General features: G+C 38.7%; 1 protein-coding gene across 1 annotated transcript in view; it reads right to left on the bottom strand.

Annotated features, from left to right (window-relative positions):
- ROCK2 (Rho associated coiled-coil containing protein kinase 2) overlaps window positions 1–24268 on the bottom strand; it is a 168001-nt gene that overhangs the window by 70313 nt on the left and 73420 nt on the right. The window contains exon 4 of the mRNA XM_055253796.2: window positions 1395–1532. Within this exon, the coding sequence (XP_055109771.1) occupies window positions 1395–1532 (138 nt within the window). The remainder of the gene's footprint in view (window positions 1–1394; window positions 1533–24268) is intronic.

The raw sequence follows: 24268 nt of genomic DNA, 5'->3' as shown, positions 1-24268 counted from the left end.
CAAGCAAGGTATCAAACTCCCAGATCATTTAAGCATTCTGAACAAGAACTGGTATATACCCAATCTTACTCAGGACACTTGTTCAAAAATGTTTGCAGATTTAGTTACTAGTATAAAAAAAATTTTTAGAGAAGCAAAGCTAGTGAGAAATATAATAGTAAAGAAGGCAAAGGCCAGGTGCGGTGGCTCACGTCTGTAATCCCAGCACTTCAGGAGGCTAAGGCAGGCACATCACTTGAGGTCAGCAGTTCGAGACCAGCCTGGCCAATATGGCAAAACTCCATCTCTACTAAAAATGCAAAAATCAGCCAGGCGTGGTGGCAGATGCCTGTAGTCCCAGCTATTCGAGAGACTGAGGCAGGAGAACCGCTTGAACCCGGGAAGCAGAGGATGGAGTGAACAGAGATTGCAACACTGCACTCCAGCCTGGGCAACAGAGCAAGACTTCATCTCAAAAAAAAAAAAAAAAAAAAAAAAAAAGAATGACGGCAAAGCAGAACCATAAATTCCTTAACCCACAGTCAAATAAAAGGCAAAATTAGGAGCCACAATATTGTAGAATTTTCTAAATGTTTATTGTGGGAAGTTTTTTTTTTCTTTTCTTTTCAAGATAGGCTGATTAATGTAACATAAACTTCTTTTTTTTTTTAGATGGAGTCTTGCTCTGTTGCCCAGGCTGGAGTGCAATCTCGGCTCACTGCAACCTCTGCCTCCTGGGTTCAAGCGATTCTCCTGCCTCAGCCTCCCGAGTAGCTGGGATTACAGGTGTGTGCCACTATGCCCGGCTAATTTTTTTGTATTTTTAGTAGAGACAGGGTTTCATTGTGTTAGCCACGACGGTCTCAATCTCCTGACCTCGTGATCCACCTGCCTCGGCCTCCCAAAGTGCTGGGATTACAGGTGTGAGCCACTGCGCCTGGCCACACAAACTTTTTTTTTTTTTTAAATGATTATACTTTAAGTTCTAGGGTACATGTGCACAACGTGCAGGTCTGTTACATATGTATGTACACATGTGCCATGTTGGAATATTAATATGTATATATCCTTCCAGATGATTCAATGAATTTACTATGTTCCTACTATGTAAATCACAAGTGGGTATGAAATAATGGCATACTGGTATTCAAGCCAATTCTTTATAAAAGAATCAAGAAGAAAAAGCTGCAAGTAATACTTGCTTCCATACAACAATTTAAGTAAGTATTCATGTCATATCTATGTGGACATACTGTTTTGGAACATTAAACAAATGTTTTGAATCAAATCTCCTAAAAATGACTGCACTGTTACCGTGTAAATGAAGCATAAGACTTGGCACACAAAAATCAACTCATGAATAATAAAGCACTCATAAAAAAAGGAAATAAACTTATAAAAGTTAGTATGCTTACCTGAACCACCCAGGGGCTATTGGCAAAGGCCATAATATCTCTTTCTTCCCAAAAAAAGGCAGAATCTGATCTTTTTATCATTTCAAACTTACTAAGAAGCTTCATAGCATAAACTTTCTGCGATGCCTTATGACGAACCTGTTGATTTTTTAAAACACAAAAATTAATACTTTCATGTTATGAGAGAAAGGTAAACAGATGATACTATAATGCTATTATTAAAGACTTCGGTTACAAAAAAATGGTCCTTAGCTAATAAAAAGTAAAAGCAAAACATTTTTAATGAAAGAAACAAAGGAGAACATTTCTAACAACCTAAGTATTTCATGAAATATATAATACTTTTAAACACTAAATTCAATATACAACTCTCTCATTTCAACTAAATGAAGGTAAATTCGTGAAGCTTCATTCTCTCATATTAATTAGGCTAACCAACTTTAAGAATGAGGTATTGTTAAATAAGAAACTTAAAATATATGTCTACTAAAAAAACCATTTATGTAAGTAGTCTGAAACATCAATGTATACACATCCCTCACTATCTGCCCGTAAGAACCTAATAAATTTAGATATCAAGGGATACATATGATTTTGTTAAGTCACTCTTATTTCTCTTTAGGTGTCCTAATTAAAGGTTTATTTGTTTGTTTGTTTGTTTTTTAGGAAAAAAATACTACCAACGATGAGGTCATTTGACCAATTTCTATGTTTCCAATTAGAATGCAAAATCCATAAAGGCAAGAAGATTGTCTATTTTTGACCACCTTTTAATTCCAAGAACATAGCAAACTGTCCACCAGAGAGCCAATAATATTTAATGAATAATTATAACAGTTAGCATTTATTAGATAAGTAACAACTGCTAACACTAATACTTGGATGTCTAATAGGATGCCTAAAACTGAAACTCCTAATCTTCACCCCTGAATTTATTCCTCCCATAGTTACTCCCCGTTTCAGTAAATGGTAGCTTCATCCTTCTAGTTGCTCTAGCTAAAAAACCTTTGGCACCTCTTTTTCTCTCAAACAGCTTATCAAATTTATCAGCAAATCCTGTCAGTTCTACCTTCAAGAAGTTTCAGAATCCAACCACTGCTAACTACCTCCACTGATACCACCCTGGTTCAACATATTTTATTTCAATTTCCAACTTGTTTCCCTGCTGTCACTCTCTTCTTATCCACAGCCTAGTCATCCTTCTAGAATATAAACCATTTCCTGTCATTCCTCTGCTTAAAACCCCCTAACAGCCTCCCATATCATCTCTGCATGTTCCCTCTGCCTGGAATCACCTCCTGTAGCTGGCTCAATCCTTCACTTCCTCAAATCCCTGTTCAAATCATACCTTCTCAATGAGGTCTACTCTGATCGATCTACTTAAACTTTCAGCTCACTATCCCCTTCTGCTGCCAGCATATTCCATATTAGCTCACCGTCCCCTTCTGCTGCCAGCATATTCCATATTCCATTCTCTGTGTCATGTTTTTGCTTCATCGTACTTATTACCATCTTACATCCCATTTTTAACTTATTTATCACCTATTTCTCAGCACCGGAATATAAACCCAATGAAGGCAAGGATTTCTGTGTTTGGTTCAATGTTTAATCCCCACTGCCTATTATAATGTCTGGCACATAATAACCTTTCAATAAATATCTGCTGAAAGAACAGATTTACTAAGTACTTGGCATGTGCCAGGCACCGTGTGTTTTGATACATATATTATCTTACTTAATCTTCATTCCCAGTGAGGTATTATTTCCCCATACTACAAATGGGAAATCTGAGGCACAGAGACATCAAACTGCCCAAGGGCTACATACATAGTAAGTAGAATTAACTCAAGATGGATTAGGGACTTAAATGTAAGACCTAAAACCATAAAAACCCTAGAAGAAAACCTAGGCAATACCATTCAGGACACAAGCATGGGCAAAGACTTCATGACTAAAACACCAAAAGGAACGGCAACAAAGCCAAGACTGATAAATAGGATCTAATTAAACTGAAGAGCTTCTGCACAACAAAAGAAACTATCATTAGAGTGAACAGGCAACCTACAGAATGGGAGAAAATTTTTGCAATCTATCCAGCTGACAAAGGGCTAATAACCAGAATCTACAAGGAACTTAAACAAATTTACAAGAAAAAAACAAACAACTCCATCATAAAGTGGGCAAAGGATGTGAACAGACACCTCTCAAAAGAAGACCTTTTTCCTGCCAACAAACATGAAAAAAAGTTCATCATCACTGGTCATTAGAGAAATGCAAATCAAAACCAGCATGAGATACCACCTCATGCCAGTTAGAATGGCAATCATTAAAAAGTCAGGAAACAATAGATGCTGGAGAGGATGTGGAGAAACAGAACACCTTTATGCTGTTGGTGGGAGCGTAAATTAGTTAAACCACTGTGGAAGACAGTGTGGCAATTGCTCAAGGATATAGAACCAGAGGCCAGGCGCGGTGGCTCATGCCTGTAAACCCAGCACGTTGGGAGGCTGAGGTGGGCGGATCACCTGAAGTCAGGCGTTCGAGACCAGCCTGGCCAACATGGTGAAACCCCGTTTCTACTAAAAATACAAAAATTAGCTTGGCATGGTGGTGCACACCTGTAATCCCAGGTACTGGGAGACTGGGGCAGGAGAATGGCTTGAACCCGGGTGGCTGAGGCTGCAGTGAGCCAAGATCGCGCCATTGCACTCCAGCCTGGGTGGAAAAAAAAAAAGATCTAGAACCAGAAATACCATTTGACCCAGCAATCCCATTACTGGGTATATACCCAAAGGATTATAAATCATTCTACTATAAAGACACATGCACACGTATGTTTATTGCAGCACTGTTCACAACAGCAAAGACTTGGAACCAACCCAAATGCCCACCAATGATAGACTAGATAAACAAAATGGCACATATACACCATGGAATACTATGCAGCCATAAAAAAGGATGAGTTCATGTCCTTTGCAGGGACATGGATGAAGCTGGAAACCATCATTCTCAGCAAATTAACACAGGAACAGAAAACCAAACACCACAGGTTCCCACTCATAAGTGGGAGTTCAACAATGAGAACACGTGGACACAGGGAGGGAAACATCACACACCAGTGTCTGTCAGGGGACGAGGGGCTAGAGGAGGGATAGCTTTAGGAGAAATGTAGATGACAGGTTAATGGGTGCAGCAAACCACCATGGCACATGTATACCTATGTAACAAACCTGCATGTTCTGCACATGTATCCCAGAACTTAAAGTATAATAATAATAATATTTAAAGGTAATCTGCAGGCAGAATCTATACTATTTCTACATATGTTATGTACACAATTAGGATGATTTTCCCAAACAGGGCTAGATTACATCTGTCAACCCAGTATTCCATCCAGTTGGTGCTCCTTTTTACTCAGAGTATGCCAGTTTTTGTACAACAAATTATATGGTTACCCTATTCAGGGATGGAAGAAAGAAGATAAGAAGAAATCAAGCACCTGACCATTGTCTACAGGGTCCTAAATGATTTAGCCTATGTCCACCTTCCCAACTTAAATCTTGTCATTTTCTTCCTGTTGTTCATACTTCAGATATACTTATCTTCTCTCAGTTCCTCTAATATAACGAAACTTTCCTCAGGATCTTTATGGGTACTGGAAAGGTATTTAAAAACCCATCATAGTACCTAATTCAACTTCTCCCATAAGGACACTACCTCCTTATCCATTCAGTTTAAATATAAAACTCCTCAAAGAGGTCTTCTCTGACCATCCTAACTAAACTAGGAACTCACTGTTCTCAACCATAGAACCCTATTTGTTTTCTTCCTAGTAGATACCATAATTTGTAATTTTTGATGTTGTTTCTTTGTATTTATTGCCTGTCTCCCATAATGGAATGTAAATTCAACAAGGATGGGGATTATGTACGCCTATTTTGTTCTCCATTATATCCCTAGTGCCAAGTACAATGCCAGCAATGGCAATAAAACAGGCACTCACTAAATATTTAATGACTCAATTAATATCTGCAAAAATGTATTTTACAAGTGGCCACACCATCAATTTCCAGTTTTAAAAAAGATTCAGCAGGTAATATTTCCAGTTATCTTTTGTCAAATACTATCCACATGTACAGTTAATACTTATATTGATGAAAATAAGGTAAACCAGATATGCTGGTGTCTTCCCCAGAGGAGACAGGGAAGAACCATGACACTTACCAGATACTCTATAAAATGCAATAAAATTTCAGAAAATCATAAAATGCTATGCCTCTTTAATAGGAAAAGTTTTGTTCCCCCTCCAATAAAAGCCAGGTACAAAATTTTATTAGGGGAGTGGGTTTGAACAAATCACTAATGGAAAATATAAGTCCGAGGATGACACAATACATTTGTATACTTATTACTCAGAATCCTGCACTTCTGGCCATGACGAAGTAATTGGTACCAGCTAGCCCTCCCATTGTAAACAACCATCAAAAATGACAAAACACACAAGGCAACTGTATTCAGGTTTTGTAAAATAAACACAAGACTGTAATTCCCGAGAGAAGAGAAACTCACCAAGTCAACCCCATAATTGCCCAGAAACTCTGATAAAAGTCAATATTGCAACCAGTGTGCAGCATGTAATTTCACGTTTCTGCTGAGTTGAGGAGGCAGAGATCAGAGTTTAAGACAAATGAAGAAGCTAAATTATTCTGGGCAGGAAACTGGAAAGTAAGGAGAGGGAGATCCCTAGAAGTCACATGCGTGTACTTGGCTAAAGGCTGGGCTATCCAGAGAGAAAGCAGTCCAGGTTTATTAGAGACCAACTGCTTTGGGGTTATGGTAAAACATAAACACTAGAGGTTAAGTGGCATTGGAAGAACACAGGATTTCCAGACAAGCAAAAGTAGACAAGGGCAGGTGTGGTGGCTCACGCCTGTAATCCCAGTACTTTGGGAAGCTGAGGCAGGAGGACTGCTTGAGCCCAAGAGTTTGAGACAGCCTGGGCAACACAGTGAGACCCTGTCTCTTAAAAAAAAAAAAAAAAAAAAAAAGGTAGAGAAATCTTGCTAATTTCTTGGACGTTCAGCTGACGCATCTTATGAAAAAGAATCAGGCTCTAAAGTAAGACCTACTCTAGCACAAATCTAACAAAGCCTAATATTAAACCCTAAAAGATCCAAAGGGAAACACAGTTTGGAGGTTGCATCCTACAAATGTAAAAGAACTTGGGGGCCGCGTGCAGTGGCTCACGCCTGTAATCCCTGCACTTTGGGAGGCCGAGGCGGGCGGATCATGAGGTCAGGAGATTGAGACCATCCTGGCTAACATGGTGAAACCCCGTCTCTACTAAAAATACAAAAAATTAGCAAGGCATGGTGGTGGGGTGGCAGGCACCTACTTGGGAGGCTGAGGCAGGAGAATGGCATGAATCCGGGAGGAGGAGCTTGCAATGAGCGGAGATTGCGCCACTGCACTCCAGCCTGGGGGAAAGAGCGAGACTCTGTCCCCCCAAAAAAAAAAAAAACTTGGGAAACATCTTCATCTTTCCACACACCTACATTTACAAAGTGTAAGACAGCCTGCAAGAGTTAAGGATGAACAGCAAGTAACTGGACAGCCTATCAGAATGAAAATCAATAGTATTCAAAGAAAAATAACAAAACCCCAGAGTCTCCACCATACATCCACAAGGTACAGTATATAATTTAAAAATTACTAGATAGGCAAAAAGGAAAATGCGACTCATCATCAAGAAAAAAGCAGTCAATAGAAAATGGCTCCAAAAGATGTTAGATTCAACTGACAAATACTTAAAAATAGCTCTTACAAATATGTTCAAAGAACTAAGGGAAAATATATTAAAGAAATAAAATATAGTCTTAATGAGTGAATAGAAGTAAATATCAACAGAAAAATGGAAACTAGGCCGGGTGCAGTGGCTCACACCTGTGATCCCAGCACTTTGGGAGGCTGAGGTGGGCGGATCACTTGAGGTCAGGAGTTTGAGACCAGCCTGGCCAACATGGTGAAACCCCTCTCTACTAAAAATACAAAAATTAGCCAGGCATGGTGGCGTGCGCCTGTAATCTCAGCTACTCGGGAGCCTGAGGCAGGGGAATTGCTTAAACCTGGGAGGCAGGGGTTGCAATGAGCCGAGATGGTGCCACTGCACTCCACGCACTCCAGTCTGGATGAGAGAGTATGACTCCATCTCAAAAAAAAAAAAAAAGGAAACTATATGGAAGTCAGTGAACTTGAACACAAATCAATCTGAAAAAGACAAAATGAATAAATGAAAATGAAAAGACTCAGGGGATTCCAATACCATTTTAAACAGTCTAAAATATGTGTAATTATAAATGGATTAAATACTCCAATTAATAAACATAAATTATAAAAACTGATTAAAAAGCAATTATAGTTCACATACTTATATATAATAATTATATATTGATATGGTTTGGATTTGTGCCTCCACTCAAATTTCAGGTCAAATTGTAATCCCCAGTGTTGGAGGAAGAGCCTAGTGGGAGGTGACTGGATCATGGGGAGGGACTTCCTCCTTGTTGTTCTCCTGATAGTGAGTTTTCATGAGATCTGGTTGTTAAAAGTGTGTCACATTCTCCCTCTTTGTTCTCTTCTTCCTTCTCTGGCCACGTAAGACTTGCTTGCTTCCCTTTCACCTTCTGCCATGATTGTTAATTTCCTGAGGCCTGCCCAGCCACACTTCCTGTACAGCCTGCAGAACTATGAGTCAATTAAACCTCTTTTATGAATTATCCAGTCTCTCAGGTAGTTCTTTACAGCAATGTGAGAACGGACTAATACATATATCTAATATACATATTATATATAAATATATACATAAGTTATATAGTTTAATTATGAGGTCAAATGAGTTGAAAACAAATGGAGAAAGATATACCATGCAAACTGCAAGGGTAAGAAAGTTGGCATATAAATAATATAGCAGACTTCAAGGCAAAGAGTATTAAGAGATAAAGAAGGTAATTCAGGTAAAAGGGGTAATTCATTACGGAGGCATAACCATTCTAATTACGTATGCATCTTCAATAAATAAGCCTGAAAATTAATAACATAAAAACAGAACTAAGAAAGAAACAGACAAATCTATACCTTCAGTTGGAAATAATAATACCCCATGGTCTTAGTTTAGGTTGTTCGGAGGTTGAATTACCTCCAAGGTCACCCCGACCAAAATTTTTAATGCAGGGATAGGAGGCTAGGGACTCTCAGTATTTGATAGAACAAGCAAACAAATCATCAGTATGGATATAAAGAAAATATAGCCCAAAATGAAAACTGCCTAAACAAATTATAATTACAAAGATTATATTAATAGATTACATCACTTCTCATTTTAAAATATTTTGAAATTTGGGAGGTTAGCCTAGGCAGCTACAGCAGCAGAGGAGCAGGGGCTGGTATGGGCTGGGCGGTGAGAGCCTCATGGCGGAGGAAGACAGCGATCAAAAGGCCGAATGCCTCAGAGAAGAGCTTGTGGCCACTGTGGAGTCCGGGCTGGGCCCTGTGGGGCTTAGAGGTGTGGGCGACGGCAGAGGCGGTGCTGGCAGCTGCAGCAGCAGCGTCGCGATCAGCTGTCGGGGTTATTGCCGACGCTTCTGTCAGGTGGTTGAAGATTACGCTGGAAGATGGCAGGTCCCTTTGCCACAGCTTCAGGTTCTTCAGACTGTACTTTGTTGTTTTACAACAGCCAGTGCATCATTCCCAGATGAATGTGAGCACGTACATGTTTTGAGTAGCCTTGCTGTGAGTTTCTTCGAGTTGCTGCTGTTCTTTGGAAGAGGTGAGTTTTATGAAGAGCCCTTAAAGGATATTCTTGGATCATTCCAGGAATACCAGAATCACCTCCGCAGATACGGAAATGTGAATCTGGAACTGGTGACTCGAATCATTAGAGATGGCGGCCCACGGGAAGATCCAGTGTCGCAAGCTGTCCTTAAAGCTCAGCCAGCATCTCAGGAGATAGGTACTTCAGGAGATTAGAAATCAAACCAACATTTGTAATAAGCAAATACACTTTCATTTACTAACTAGAGCAGTAATAGTGATTTTTCTTCATTTTATAATACTGAATAATGGAGTGCTGTATTTTCAAGTGAAAAGTGTTTGTTTTTCTAACCTGGCCCACAGTGATTTCTGACAACCAGGTTTGGTACATTTATTTATCATAAAAGAAATTCTGAGTGGTAACACATCTACTAGATGTTATTTATTTACAGAAAGTGTATTTTTGTCACTTCAGTTATATTTTTAAAATCTGTTTAAGGAAGCACTTTTTTTTTTTTTTAAGAAACGAAAACTCTGCTTTTCATGAAAGCACATGGAATCTCCCTTCCCTTACACAGGAAACTCCATGAGGGCTGAAACTGTGAATTTTTGTCACACTACTGCATAGCTAGCCCAATGCTTGGTACAGAGTAGATGCTTAATATAATGATGACATGGTGAATGCATGAGTGAATAAGTGACTAACTGAATGAATAAATTTGAATTCCAAATACTCTAGAGCAGTATTTCCCAAACTTCACGCATTAGAAGTTTTATCTCATACCCTTACTACCTGCGTATTTCTTTGATATCACCTCCTGTCCAATCTGATTTAACAGTGGTCCTTTGTAAGCCAAAATTTCCCTTCAAGGCAGGAGGCTTTGTCAACTGCTCTTAATTTGTTTTTAAAATGTTCCCCATATTATTCCTAAACCCCAGAACATTCTGAATCACCAAAACTGGAGAATGGAAGCTTAGCAACAGTGAATAAGCCCAAAAGTGTAGAAAACATTTAAAAGTGTGGAGAGAGCCTATGGAGTTCAGTTACGAGACAGCCAAGGGGAAAAAAACAAGACCTCCCAATCCTGGAACCAGTTAGACCTTGGTTTGCTGAGAAAGACACTTCATACCACAGATTTTATTGAGCAGGTTATTTCTGTTAGTCACAGGTTAAGGAGTTAGGGTGGGTTGTGAATGCAGTTGAGTGGAGAAGGAGCTGTGATAGGATGAGAGGTAGGATAAGTCTAGGGCTAAGGTATACGTGACAGTGTTATGAAGAACCCAAGGGGTAAAGAGGACACTCGTGTTTGATGTGTGGATCTTGGAAAGGGATTAAAAAAAAAGAAAACTGAAAAGGGAGAGAGTTGGAGCTGAGGAGGAAGAGCTGGATTACTGAAGAAATATGAAGAGTCAAATATAGGAAAGGCAAGGGTGACAGACTGGAGGAAATTATGAGGAGGCTGCATGTGCCCAGAGGGGAAGGAGGTAAACAAAGAGCTTCAAGAGAAGTGAGGACAGGCGAGAAGAAAGTTTGAGCTTTTAAGGGAGATTTAGGCTTCACTACATAAGATCTAGAATAAACCTGTTGTTGGTTGGTCTGAGGGCTGATGGCCTTTTAGGCTGGGAATTACATTAAAATAATAAATATTCCTTTGATACCTATACTAGCATACCTCACACTTTGGGAAAAGCTGCTCTAGAGCCTCATTTAAATGGATGACTTTTCCCTAGTTGGTGATCATTAGGGTAAAGACCAGACTGAAGTTATCTTTGCATTAACTATACAAATCAGTGTTTGCATATCATATACTGTAAATGGAATTGCAAGACAAATGTTTAAGCCAAAATAAAATATTCATAAGCACTCTGGAAGCTACTGATTAAGTGTAAGTAATTAAAATACTTCTGGATTCAAAATCATACAAATATGGGTTCCAGGTCCTGCTCTGCCACTTAACTCTTTCTCCTCGGGCAGGTCATTTGACCTCTCTGAGACTCAGTTTTGCAATCTATAAAGCTAGTATCATAATACCCATCATAAGGTTGTTGCTAGGTCTAAATAAGTTTATGTAGCTAACGGTGTTTATATATTTTTAAATTGTGTAAAAGTATTAATTAGTAATTATCCTTAGTGATACCTGAATCTATATTAATAAGCAGTCCTATTTGGCACTACTTTTGGATTAATTTTATCTTTAAAATATACTTTTCTTATAAAAAATTTTTTTTGAAATTTGAAGGATTGATATACAGTAACTATATATACAAGAATCCTAAATGCAAAGAGCCAAGTAAGTAATGACAAGAATCATGGCTTACATCCATCTTCTATATTAAATGACCAAGCTGGAGTAACAATTCCTTTGATTTGTATAGTGTTGTAAAATTTATAGAATACTGAAAATAAATGCACAGGAAAGGAATATGAAAACATAGGTGGGGAGTTGGAATTTAAGGAATGAATTATCCTACACTTGAAACTAGAAAACCCTCTTACAACACATAGACCAGATTTTCAACTGATTTGTGTTCAATTAGCAGGTTATCTCAAATAGTCATTCCAGCAATGTTGTTAAATATAGTTTAAAATATGTCAACAGTGTTAAAAAGAAGTTGCTTAGGCCGGGTGTGGTGGCTCACGCCTGTAATCCCAGCACTTTGGGAGGCTAAGGCAGGTGCATCATCTGAGGTCAGGAGTTCCAGACCAGCCTGGCCAACATGGTGAAACCCCATCTCTACTAAAAACACAAAAATTAGCTGGGTGTGGTGGCGAGTGCCTGTGATTCCAGCTACTCAGGAGGCTGAGGCAGGAGAATTGCTTGAACCTGCGAGGTAGAGGTTGCAGTGAGCCAAGATCACACCATTGCCCTCCAGCCTGGGTGACAGAGCGAGACTCTGTCTCAAAAAAAAAAAAAAAAAAAAAAAAAAAAAAAAAAAAAAAAAAAAAAAAAAAAAAAAAAAAAGAGTTGCTAACATAGTCCTTATTCTTTTTTTTTTTTTTTTTTTTTTTTTGAGACGGAGTCTCGCTCTGTCGCCCAGGCTGGAGTGCAGTGGCGCAATCTCGGCTCATTGCAAGCTCCGCCTCCCAGGTTCACGCCATTCTCCTGCCTCAGCCTCTCCGAGTAGCTGGGACTACAGGCACCCGCCACCACTCCCAGCTAATTTTTTGTATTTTTAGTACAGACGGGGTTTCACCGTGGTCTCGATCTCCTGACCTCGTGATCCGCCCGCCTCGGCCTCCCAAAGTGCTGGGATTACAGGCGTGAGCCACCGTGCCCAGCCTCCTTCTTCTATATATATTTACACCACTCTTCAAATCTTCACTTTAAGAACAAATCAAATTTTGAATGCTGCTTAACTTCATTAGAGAAAGCAATCCATACAACATTAAGAGCCAATTTTAATTTATACAGTATTATTACCTATGCTTGACTCAGAACATGACAAGAACGGTTTTTAAACTTCTGCTATAAAGATATCAACAGAAGCTAAAATATATGTCAGCTGGTAGAAAAGTTAAATATTTAAACTAGCAATATTTACATATGAGATAACTAAACAGAAAAACAAATATACCTAGAAGGAAAAAGATATTCATTTATATAAAATAAAATCACACAAGATAGGCATAAGATGGCTTTTGAATATGAGAAAAATGCTGACTGACTTCACTTTTGGTAATTCTTCATGTAAAACTGCTCCCCTCTATGTGTTTCCATAGCACTTAAAATAATCTATTACTTGTGAACATGTCTACTTCATAAGCTCCTTTAGGAAGATAACATATACTTCCATTTGTGAGACTGCGTAGTGGTTGGCACAATGCTAAACTGACTAATTCAACAAAATCATGTATCTGTAGGATATCTACAAAACTTAAGAATATTTTGGCTATGTGTTCTAGCTCATAGGGCCTGAATTTCACTTAAACTGCTTTGACAGGACAGTTCCTGGCTCATAAATCAAGAGCTAGGAACCATCAGCTTGTGGTCTTTGACATAACTTAATCTGCAGAGCAAACATTAAGAGGCAATAAGCTTATTTATGCCAAATATCTATACCATACCTTCATAATTCATTAGCAGTCATGTTACAAGTACCACAATAAAGTGCTATTACTTTAGCAAAGCTGGTTTCCACTGATTATCCTTTGAGCGTGTCTCTTTCCAAGTTATTTTATTATTATTTTCCTCAGCATCTCTGTAGATTTCCCTTTATTCTCCAACTCCTTCCCCTTTATTCAATACAGATGGACAGACAGATGAACAGTCAGATATAGTGACTGTTCATTATCACACCATATGGAGTAATGTTTAAAAGCATGGATTTGCTGGGGTTGGTGGCTCACGCCTGTAGTCCCAACACTTTGGGAGGCTGAGGCGGGCGGATCATGAAGTCAGCAGTTCGAGACCAGCCTGACCAACATGGTGAAACCCTGTCTCTACTAAAAATACAAAAATTAGGCGAGCATGGTGGCAGGTGCCTGTAATGCCAGCTACTCAGGAAGCTGAGGCAGGAGAATTGCTTGAACCCAGGAGATGGAGGTTGCAGTGAGCCGAGATCACACCATTGCACTCCAGCCTGGGCGACAGAGCAAGACTCCGTCTTAAATAAAGAAACAGCAAGCATGGATTTAAAGGTCAACAGACCTGGGCAAACTCCTAGCTGTTTATAAACTATGTGGCCAATTTACCTAATCTCTAAATTTCAGTGGCTTCATCTACATAATATCATAGAGTTACTGTATAGACAAAATGAGATAATGGCTATAAATATTCAGCACACAGAATATCCTCAATGAAAATGTTAGCTGACTCCACCACAGACAAATGGAATTTAGCTCATTCTGTTATGTAGTATGACATGAATTTCCCGTCACTAGTCTATGAGTACCTAAAGGATAAAAACATTGCTCCTGTTACAGTGTTTCTCTTTATATAGAAAAGATTGCTATATCCCTTGTTTTTAATTTTAAAAGTGGATGAGTGTAAAAACACCATCTAACTGGCTATACATATGAAAAAAACAAAAAATAAATAAATAAATAATGGTCAAAAAGTTAACAGGGGTTATAACATAACTGATAAAATCTTTGGCAATTTTTATTCTTATTTTTATTTGTACTTTCTGAAGCTAATATGTAGAGCTTAAAAAAAACTTTAGATGAGACATTCCTAAGTGTAGACAGAGACATACTTGGTGATATGGTGTGGCTGTGTCCCCAAACAAATCTCATCTTGAATTCCCATGTGTTGTGGGAGGGACCCAGTGGGAGGTAACTGAATCATGGGGGCAGGTCTTTCCTGTGCTGTTCTCATGATAGTAAGTAGTAAGTCTCATGAGATCTAATGGTTATTATAAGGGGGAGTTTTCCTGCACAAGCTTTCTTTGCCTGCTGCCATCCATGTAAGATGTGACTTGCTGCTCCTTGCCTTCTGCCATGATGGTGAAGCCTCCCCAGCCACGTGGAACTGTAAGTCCAATAAATTTCTTTCTTTTGTAAATTGCCCAGTCTCGGGTATGTCTTTATTATCAGCGTGAAAACAGACTAACCTTGGAAAATCCTAAAATGGACCTCCTCAAACACTTATGGACAAAAACTTTTGAACATCATTCTAAGTAAAATACCTCATTTGAAATTTTCAAATTTATTTTTATTATCAAAAATACATCATTTTTATAAGAAGATCCAATGAATCTACTTGACAGACCTGGAGCAGTTACTGTTTCTACCACAGATACATGAAAAAAATGTCCTCACATTTTCTGTTTGTGGCAGCCAAGATCGAATGGTGAATACAGGAATTACAAAAACATGTTGAAAGAGAGATAATTGTTGCAACTTAGAAATAACACTGTAAACAGTGAAGAGCCTGTTTTATTCCAAAAAAGGAATTAAAAAGTTGAGTTTACATGAGTAGCATTGGAAAATCATGTCCCCAACATCCTTGCCTCCTGGTTGGTTCTACTTTAAAAGCTTGGCTTAAAACTAAATTAAAAGCCAGTGGATGCCCAGGAAGCAATAAGCCCAGTGATCAGGAAGGATCACAGTCAATTCTTCAATGAAAACTTTCTACATTCAAGTTTCTGTGCTATACAGGATACTGAAAGACAAGAAAAATCTAACTCCAGATATGATCTGGTTGCACACACACACATTAGTTACCAATGTCTGGGTTGAACTGACAAATCCCTACAGTAAGGGTTCTCCTTTTCTTCCTGCTGCTCTACAGATATTCCTCCAAAACTGTGTTCCTGACTAAATAAGATAATCTTCCCAGATACGAATGAACTATGTAGAACAGCTATGAATCCCTGATGTAAATGCCAAAAGTACTTGAAAGACACAGTTCCTGCACCCAAAGTTTTACATTATTAAAAAAAAAAAAGAAATCAAAGTACATATATAAACTATAGCACAAGGCACACACACACACACAAAGAGCATGCTCTGAAATGAGCAGCCTGCTACAATGAATAGCTCAGTGGAAGAAAAGGGTTAAAGATTTTTTTTTTTTAATTGGCAACACCTTAAAAGGCAGCCTGGAAGGCCAGGATGAAGATTTCATAGTTCATTTGGTTGGAAAAAGATCCATTAAATATACAGCAGAGATAATACATAAATATATTTTATAAGGTCACCTTGACAGCAGTTTATATTAGATCAGATGTAGAATTCCCATTTTTTATCTAACTCAATATAAGAAGGTGGGGAAATAAAGAAAAAAGATGAAAACAAAACATGTATGCTAAAAAGCTCCACTCTTAATTCCACTACACACAAACCAGGAATGGGGATAGGAGTAATACATGAGAACACAAGGATATTTCAAGCAGGAGGAAGATGGTCTGCTAAATAGTAATGTCAGTCTAACTGAGCTCGGATAGTATGAATTTACAGATGTAATAAGCAGAGTCCTGACACTGTCTTCATCAGCACTTCACAACCTAAGATTAATAGTAACAATGGTGAAACACTGTTAGCAGAAGTGGAAAACAGAATGCAAAGCAGGTGTTCATACATAACTGGATAATGACGGAGTGGCCTGATGAAGGTGATGACAGTAAAAGTGGATGGACTGGAGAAATATTATGAAAGCAGAAACAGGACTTACTGAAAAATTAACTATAAGGGTTGACAGAAAAAAGAGTAATCAGTGATGACTCCTAATTTTTTGACTTGAACAACTAGGTTGATGCAAGAGCCATTTACTATGATCAGAAAGAGAAGGAAGAGATTTGTGGAGGAAGAACAAAGTTAGAAAGGGAATCAAACATTCTGATTTCACACATTTTAGAGATCTATGACACATCTTCACGAAAATGTCAAATAAGCCACTGTGGATATGAGTTTGGGAGCAAAGTAGAAAGTTCTGAGCAGTAACTATAAATTTGAGCCTTGCCATTATATAAACTGTATTTAAAGTCACAGGAATGCCTGAGCTTACCTTAAGAAGGCAAATAAAAGAAACAAAGAGCCTGGCCATTGGAAACTACAAATTTAGAAGTCAGGTAGAGAATGAACCATGAAGGAAACTTAGAACGAAGAGCCTGTAAAGAAAAAATCCTTTCAAGAAATGAAGAGATGTGAATATTACTAAGAGTTTGAGTGAGATGAAAGTGAAACACTATACAGCCAATAAAAGTACAGGTGAAGTCTATATTTATTGACATGGAAAGATGTTTATGACCATATGTCAAAGAGAATACACTCTGGAATCCTCTGCCTAAATTCAAATCTCATTTCAACCACTTAGCAGCTATGTGAACTTTGGTAGGTTATTTATCCTAACTACCTGAGTTTAATTTTCCCATCTGTACAATGGGCATAACAGTAATAATACTTACCTGAAAGGACTGTTGTGAAGGCCTAGGTTACTAAATACAAATGGATTAAAAGTCTGCCTGGCATGTTATAACTGCTAAAAGAGTGTATGCTACCATTTATTACTGCATTAAAAAACACAAATTACAAAACTATGTATATAATGATCCTTTAAGACTTAAATATATTACATGTATCTTTAGAAATGGGCAAGTTGGAAAGCTAGATATCAAATTAATAAGAGTACTTCTCTCTGAATTCTAACACTACAGGTGAATTTTAAAAGTATAATGTTGGCTTATTTTCTCATTATTCTACTGTGAACATATTCATCATATACATAATTCTTAATTTCAAGGGAAATTTTCATAACTCGATAGGGAAAAATTTTAAACTTTCCTAAAATGAAAATGATTAGGAGAAAATATAAATACCCACTGAAAATAATTTAACATTAGTTTTGCAACAGTCTCCAAATGTCTGTAAATCACCAAGCAGTGAAAGGATACAAAAAGGGTGGTTACCTTTATGTTTGAAAATGGTAATAGGGAGAAAGAAACATAATAAATGGAGGTTTTAACACGTTCTTCCACCTAATTCTAAGCAATTTAGACCTTTGTGAATGAGAATGCATTCATATATTAAATTCCATAGTTTTAAATAAAACAGCGACCAGGAAAAAATTTAATGTCACTTAATATTTTTCTTAGGAATAAGAAGTAAGCAGGGGGATTACACAGTTGGATTGCAGGATTACTCACACCTGTAATCCCAGCAATTTAGGAGGTCAAAGCAGGAGGACTGCTTGAGGCCAGGAGTTAGACAAGTCTGGGCAACATTGGGGGACCTTGTTTCTACAAAAAAAAAAAATTTCAAAACTAGCCATGTATGGTGGTACACACCTGTGGTCCTTTTTCTATTTTTAGATTTTTAAAGCTCTCTTATTGAAAACTAAAACACACACGCCCACTAGCAGAGGCCTACAGAGGGTCAGGATCATAAATACCACTGTCTTCCACCTCTACATCTTGTCCCACTAAAAGGTTTTCAGGGGAAATAACATGAACGGAGCTGGCATTTCCTGTGATAACAATGCCTTCTCCTGGAATCCCTCCTGAAGGACCTGCCTGAGGTACTTCTTGAGGAGGTGTCACCTTTTTCAGAAATATGTCCACGGTGGTTTGTTGGGCTTGTTTCTTTCTTCACTATTGAGTTGCATGAGTAATGTGTTGGAACTACGGCATTAAGATGGCTATGACCTTAAGACAGCTGACATTACTAGGTAAAAGGAATTTTTCAGCTCCATTATAGTCTTTTGGGACCACTGACATATATGCAGTCTATCATTTACCAAAACACCATAATGCCGTGCGTGACTGTACTGTGCAATACCTACTGTGACATACTAAAGTTACTTGTACAGTGAGAATTCTATCTGTAGAAACTGGCAGATCATCTGTGGTAATGCATTTTTAACTTGAAATGAAAAAGTATTTCACATAAAAGGACAAATTTGCACCAACTATTATAAAACTTTCTTCAAATGTCTAGAAAAACATACTCATAAAGATGTGTGGAACAGTCCGCACATATCCGCCATACTAATTTATTTACTGTATATGAATCAACTTTAAAAGGCTATGAAAGAAGCACCTGCACTTCTCCTTTGCAATCTTATCCTTCTTTTAAAGAATCTCTACATAAAGTAAAACAGAACCAAGAATCAAAGCCAAAACAAACATGCTATAAACTCTTGAGTCAGGTCATCAGATTAATGGAATGTTAAAATATTTTTCATTTCTAAAAATTAAGACTTTGTTTCTGCATATTTTGTAGCCAAAACAAATTTTGAGATGAAAAATTAATGATAAAAACAAAAATAAAAGCCTTCTCTACTTATACATCTTCCTTTTTCTTCTCTTTCCTTTAACATATTAAATTGTAATGATCAAATTAACACAGTATAGTGAATATCCTGCCATTAAGACATGATAAGTCAAGGTCTGTCATATTCCTTCCAAATTTCAACTCCAAATTCTGTATCTCTTCCATAACTACACAGGTATGCAGAAACAATCCATCTGTTTAAAATATTTACAGCATGAATCTATATACCAATAGGCAATAATACAATTAACCCTTAGGAAGCACTTTGACCAGGCTTATTTATATTGTTAATTCCCTTAATCCCCCATAATGACTCCAATGAGATAGGTATAATTCTCTCTATTCTATAGGTGGGAACTCAGAAGACTCATGCCTGTGGTCACCATGATCTCTGAGTTAGAAAACGGCAGAGCTAGGATTCAACTACTATATATTTTCCCTATCTTTAGGCTCCTCTATAACTCAACTGTCATGTCATCTAATCTCCCACTCTCCCGACCACAGTACCAAAATTCTAAAAGCCAAATCTTCACCACCATTTTCACATACAAAAAAAAAACACACACACAAACAAAAAAAAACCACAAACAACAACAAAAACCCCAAACAATAACAAAGCTTCATTGCTTTCTGAGGCAGTCCTCTCCTCAAATGTACTCCAAATGAACCTTTCAATTCTTTCAACCTCAGACGGCATTGCTTCAAGTCCCCTGAGTACCATAGCCCTTGAGTATATCCTATCAATATGCTTTTTTTTTTTTTTGAGACGGAGTCTCACCCTGTCAGCCAGGCTGGAGTGCAGTGGCGCGATCTCGGCTCGCTGGGACTACAGGTGCACGCCACCAAGCCTGGCTAATTTTTTATATTTTTAGCAGAGATGGGGTTTCACCGTGTTAGCCAGGATGGTCTCAAACTCCTGGCCTCAGGAGATCTGCCCACCTCGGCCTCCCAAAATGCTGGGATTACAGGTGTAAGCCACCGCGCCTGGCCCCAATATGCCTTTTAAGATAGGGCAACAGGTTTCTGGTTCCACAAATAAGGAGCTTGGAAATCACCATCCATCCTAACAACAAATAAAATGCTGAAGACACTGAAAAACCAACAATTCTTCTGGGATTCAAAAGACAGGTGAGGACACCAAGCAAACCACTGACCCCAAACTAGAGAGACAAACAAATAAAGGGAGCCATGTCTACAAGATCCAAGATTCACATGCAGAAATTGCCACAGGAACCAGCGCTGAGGTAGGAAACCTGAGCTGTAACTGATAAATTGCTGGGGGCTAAGTGGTGGTCAAGTCAGACAGTTAAAAACTTTGAAAGGGACCCAGTTATAGGTGAGCCCCCACACCTTTACAGATTTTATATCCAAGAGCTCAACCAGAGTCTCACAGTAAATATTGGGGAAAAATCCCCTCACACTTCCAAGAGGGTTAAAGGGAAAGGAACATTTTGAAATATGCCACAGCATTCGCTTCTTAAGGTCAGCCCTCCAGATCTAACAGTTTTACTGTGTGTGTGTGTGTTTGTGTGTGTGTGTGTGTGTGTGTGTGTGTATTTAACAGCTTTGCTGTGTCTGTGTGTGTGTGTGTGCCTGGATTCAAAGATGACATTTTTTTCTATCAGCCCTTTGAATATATTGGCCCACTGTCTCCTGGCCTCTGAAATATTTGATGAGAAATCTATTCATAATCTATTGAAGATTCTTTATGTGTGACAAATCACTTCTCTTTTGCTGCTTTCAAATTCTCTCTTTGTAGTTTTCAAGTGTGACCGTAAGATTTCTCATTGTAGATTTCCTTGAGTTCAAGTTCATTTTAGTTGGATTTTATTGACTTTCTTGGATATTCACGGCTTTCATCAAAATTTGGGAGTTTACACCCATTCAAATATTCTGTCTCCTTCTTCTTCTGTTACTCCCACAGTACATATTTTGTTCTATTTGAATGTGTCCCACTCATACCCCTTAGACTCTGTTCACTTTTCAATCTGTTTTCTTTGTTCCTCAGACTCAGTAATCTTCATTTTCCTATATACAAGTTTGCTGATTCTTCTGCCTGCTCAAATCTGCCCCCTTTGACTCCTTCTAGTGTTTTTTATTTCAGTTATTGTACTTTTCAGCTCTAGAAATTTTTTGGTTTCTTTTTAGGTTTTCTGTCTCTTTACTGATATTTTCATATCGGTCATACATCACTTTCGTGACTTTCTCTACATCTTCCTTTAGTTCTTTGAGCATCTTTTGGATAGCTGTTTTAAAGTCTTTGTTTGGGCCAGGAGTGGTGGCTCACGCCTGTAATATCAGCACTTTGGGAGGCTAAGGCAGGCGGATCGCCTGAGATCAGGAGTTTGAGACCAGCCTGGCCAACATGGCAAAACCCCATCTCTACTAAAAACACAAAAACTAGCCAGGCGTGGTGACAGGCGCCTGTAATCCTAGCTACTCGGGAGGCTGAGGCACAACACTCTCTTGAACTAGGAGGTGGAGGTTGCAGTGGGCCAAGACTGCACGACTGCACTGCAGCGTGAGTGACAGAGCAAGACTCCATCTCAAAAAAAAAAAAAAAAAAAAACTTTTTTGAATGGATCGGCCATATTGGCCATCAGGTCTTTTTCAAGGACAGTTTCTTTTGATTTATTTTTGTTTTCTTTGAATGGCCTATATATATATTTTCCTGTTTCTTCAGATATAAGACATATTCTGCCAGTGTGATTGTTGTTCAGGTAACGAAAGAGATTCCTCTTGCTTGTTACTCTCCTCTCTTTTCAGAATCCTCTCTCTCACCATCATTTGTGTTTGTGTGCTTTTTCATTAAGAGATGGGGTCTTGCTCTGTCACCCAGGCTGGAGTAAAGTGGTATGGTCATGGCTCACAGGAGCCTTGACCTCCCAGGCTCAAGCAATCCTGCCACTTCAGCCTCCAGAGTAGCTGGGACTACAGGCACATGCCACCACATATGGCTAATTATTTTTAATTTTCTTGTAGAGATGGGGTCTCACTATGTTGCCCAGGCTGGTCGGTCTCAAACTCCTGGCCTCAAGCAATCCTTCCACCTTGGCCTCCCAAAGTGCCAAGATTACACGTATGAGCCACTGCACCCAGCCACCCCATCACTTTTGAAGGATAATTTCCTAAAGTACAGAATTCTAGATTGGTAATTTTGCTTTCTTTTTTATTCTCAACACTTTAAATATTTTATTCCACTCTCTTTTTGCTTGCATGGTTTCTGAGAAGTCAGATAAAATTCTTATCTTTGTTCCTATATAGGTAAAGTGTGGTTTGGCTTTTTCTTCTCTTGGCTTTCAGGCTTTTTCTTACGCTTGGTTTTCTACAGTTTGAAGATGTATTCCTAAATGTAACGTTTTAAGACATTTAGTCTGCTTTGTGTTCTTTGGGCTTTCTGGATCTGTGGTTTGGTGTCTGACATTAATTTGGGTAAAATTTTCACTATTATTTCAAATGTTTCTTCTGTTGTTTTTTCTTCTTCTTGTATTCCCATTACACATATTTTACACCCTCTCTAGTGGTTCCATGGTCCTGTGATAATTCTGTTCTGATTTTTTCAGTCTTCCCTCTACATGCTTTCAGTTTTGGGTGTACCTATTGATATATCCTGAAACTTAGAGATATTTTATCAACCTTGTTCAGTCTAGCAATAAGTCTATCAAAGGCACTTTTCATTTCTGTTAAAAGTGTTTTTGATCTCTAGAATTTATTTTCAGTTGTTCCTTAGGATTTCTATCTTTCACATCACCACTCTATTCATGCATGCTATTTTATACATTAGCATATTAATCAAAGTTCTTTTAAATTGCTGGTTTGATAATTTTAGCATTCCTACCATGTTTGCTTCTAATGCTTACTGTCTCTTCAAAATTTTTTTTCCTGCCTTTTAGTATGCTTTGTAATTTTTCCTTGATAGCGGGACATGATGCATTGAGTAAAAGGAACTTCTGTAAATAGGTCTTTAGTAATATAAGGTGTAGAGAGAGGCAATGTTTCCTATAGTCTTAGGTTCTACAATCTTGTGGGCAGTGTTCTATAGTCTTATGATTAGGTCTCAGTGAATCCCTATGCCTCTATATTGTGAACTTCAAATGTGCTTCTCAGTCATAGGATGGCTAGTGTGGGCTGGAGTTGTGTATTAACCTTCCCCAAGCTCCATTACGCTCTGGTTAAATCTGGAGGGCAGGCCTTGTTAAGAAGCAAATGCTGTGGCATATTTCAAAATGTTCCTTTCCCTTTAATCTTCCTGGAAGCATGAGGAGATTTTTCTCCAATGTTTACTGTGAGACTCTGGTTGAGCTCTTGGATATAAAATCTGTAAAGGTGTGGGGGCTCACCTATAACTGGGTCCCCTGCAAGTTTTTAATTGTCTGAGTTGACCACTACTTAGCCCCCAGCAATTTGTCAGTTAACAGCTCAGGTTTTCCTACCTCAACACTGGTTCTCGTGGCAATTTCTGCTTATGAATCCTGGATCTTACGGCCATGGCTATTTGTTTGTCTCTCTAGTTTGGGGTCACTGGTTTGTTTGGTGTCCTCACCTGTCTTTTGGATTCAAGAAGCACTGTTGGTTTTTCAGTGTCTTCAGCATTTTATTTGTTGTTAAGATGGATGGTGATTTCCAAGCTCCTTACTTGTGGAACCAGAAACCTGTTGCCCTGTTTTAAAGGCATATTGATAGGATATACTCAAGGGGTACGGTACTCTGGGGACTTGAAACAATGCCATCTGAGGTTGAAAGGACTAAAAGGCTCGGGGCTGGGTGCGGTGGCTCACGCCTGTAATCCCAGCACTTTGGGAGGCTGAGGCGGGCGGATCACAAGGTCAGGAGATCGAGACCATCCTGGCTAACACGGTGAAACCCCGTCTCTACTAAAAATACAAAAAATTAGCCGGGCGTGGTGGCAGGCACCTGTAGTCCCAGCTACTCAGGAGGCTGAGGCAGGAGAATGGTGTGAACCCGAGAGGCAGAGCTTGCAGTGAGCAGAGATCACACCACTGCACTCCAGCCTGGGAGACAGAGTGAGACTCCATCTCAAAAAAAAAAAAAAAAAAAAAAAAAGAATTGAAAGGTTCATTTGGAGTAGATCTGAGGAAAGGACTGCCTTGGAAAGTGACGAAGCTTTGTTATTGTTTGACTGGGTTTTTTGGTTGTTGTGTTTTTCCCTAAACTGACAGGAAAGTTAAGACATTGACAGATAAACAAAAATTAAGGGAGCTTGTTACCAGCAGACCTGACCTGCAAGAAATGGTCAATGTGGCCGGGCGCGGTGGCTCACACTTGTAATCCCAGCACTTTGGGAGGCCGAGGCGGGCGGATCACGAGGTCAGGAGATGGAGACCACGGTGAA

The sequence above is a fragment of the Symphalangus syndactylus genome, chromosome 18, assembly GCF_028878055.3.
Source record: "Symphalangus syndactylus isolate Jambi chromosome 18, NHGRI_mSymSyn1-v2.1_pri, whole genome shotgun sequence".
Classification (NCBI taxonomy): Eukaryota; Metazoa; Chordata; class Mammalia; order Primates; family Hylobatidae; genus Symphalangus; species Symphalangus syndactylus.
The sequence above is the reverse complement of the archived record's forward strand: the minus strand, read 5'-3'. Positions and strand labels throughout refer to the sequence as shown.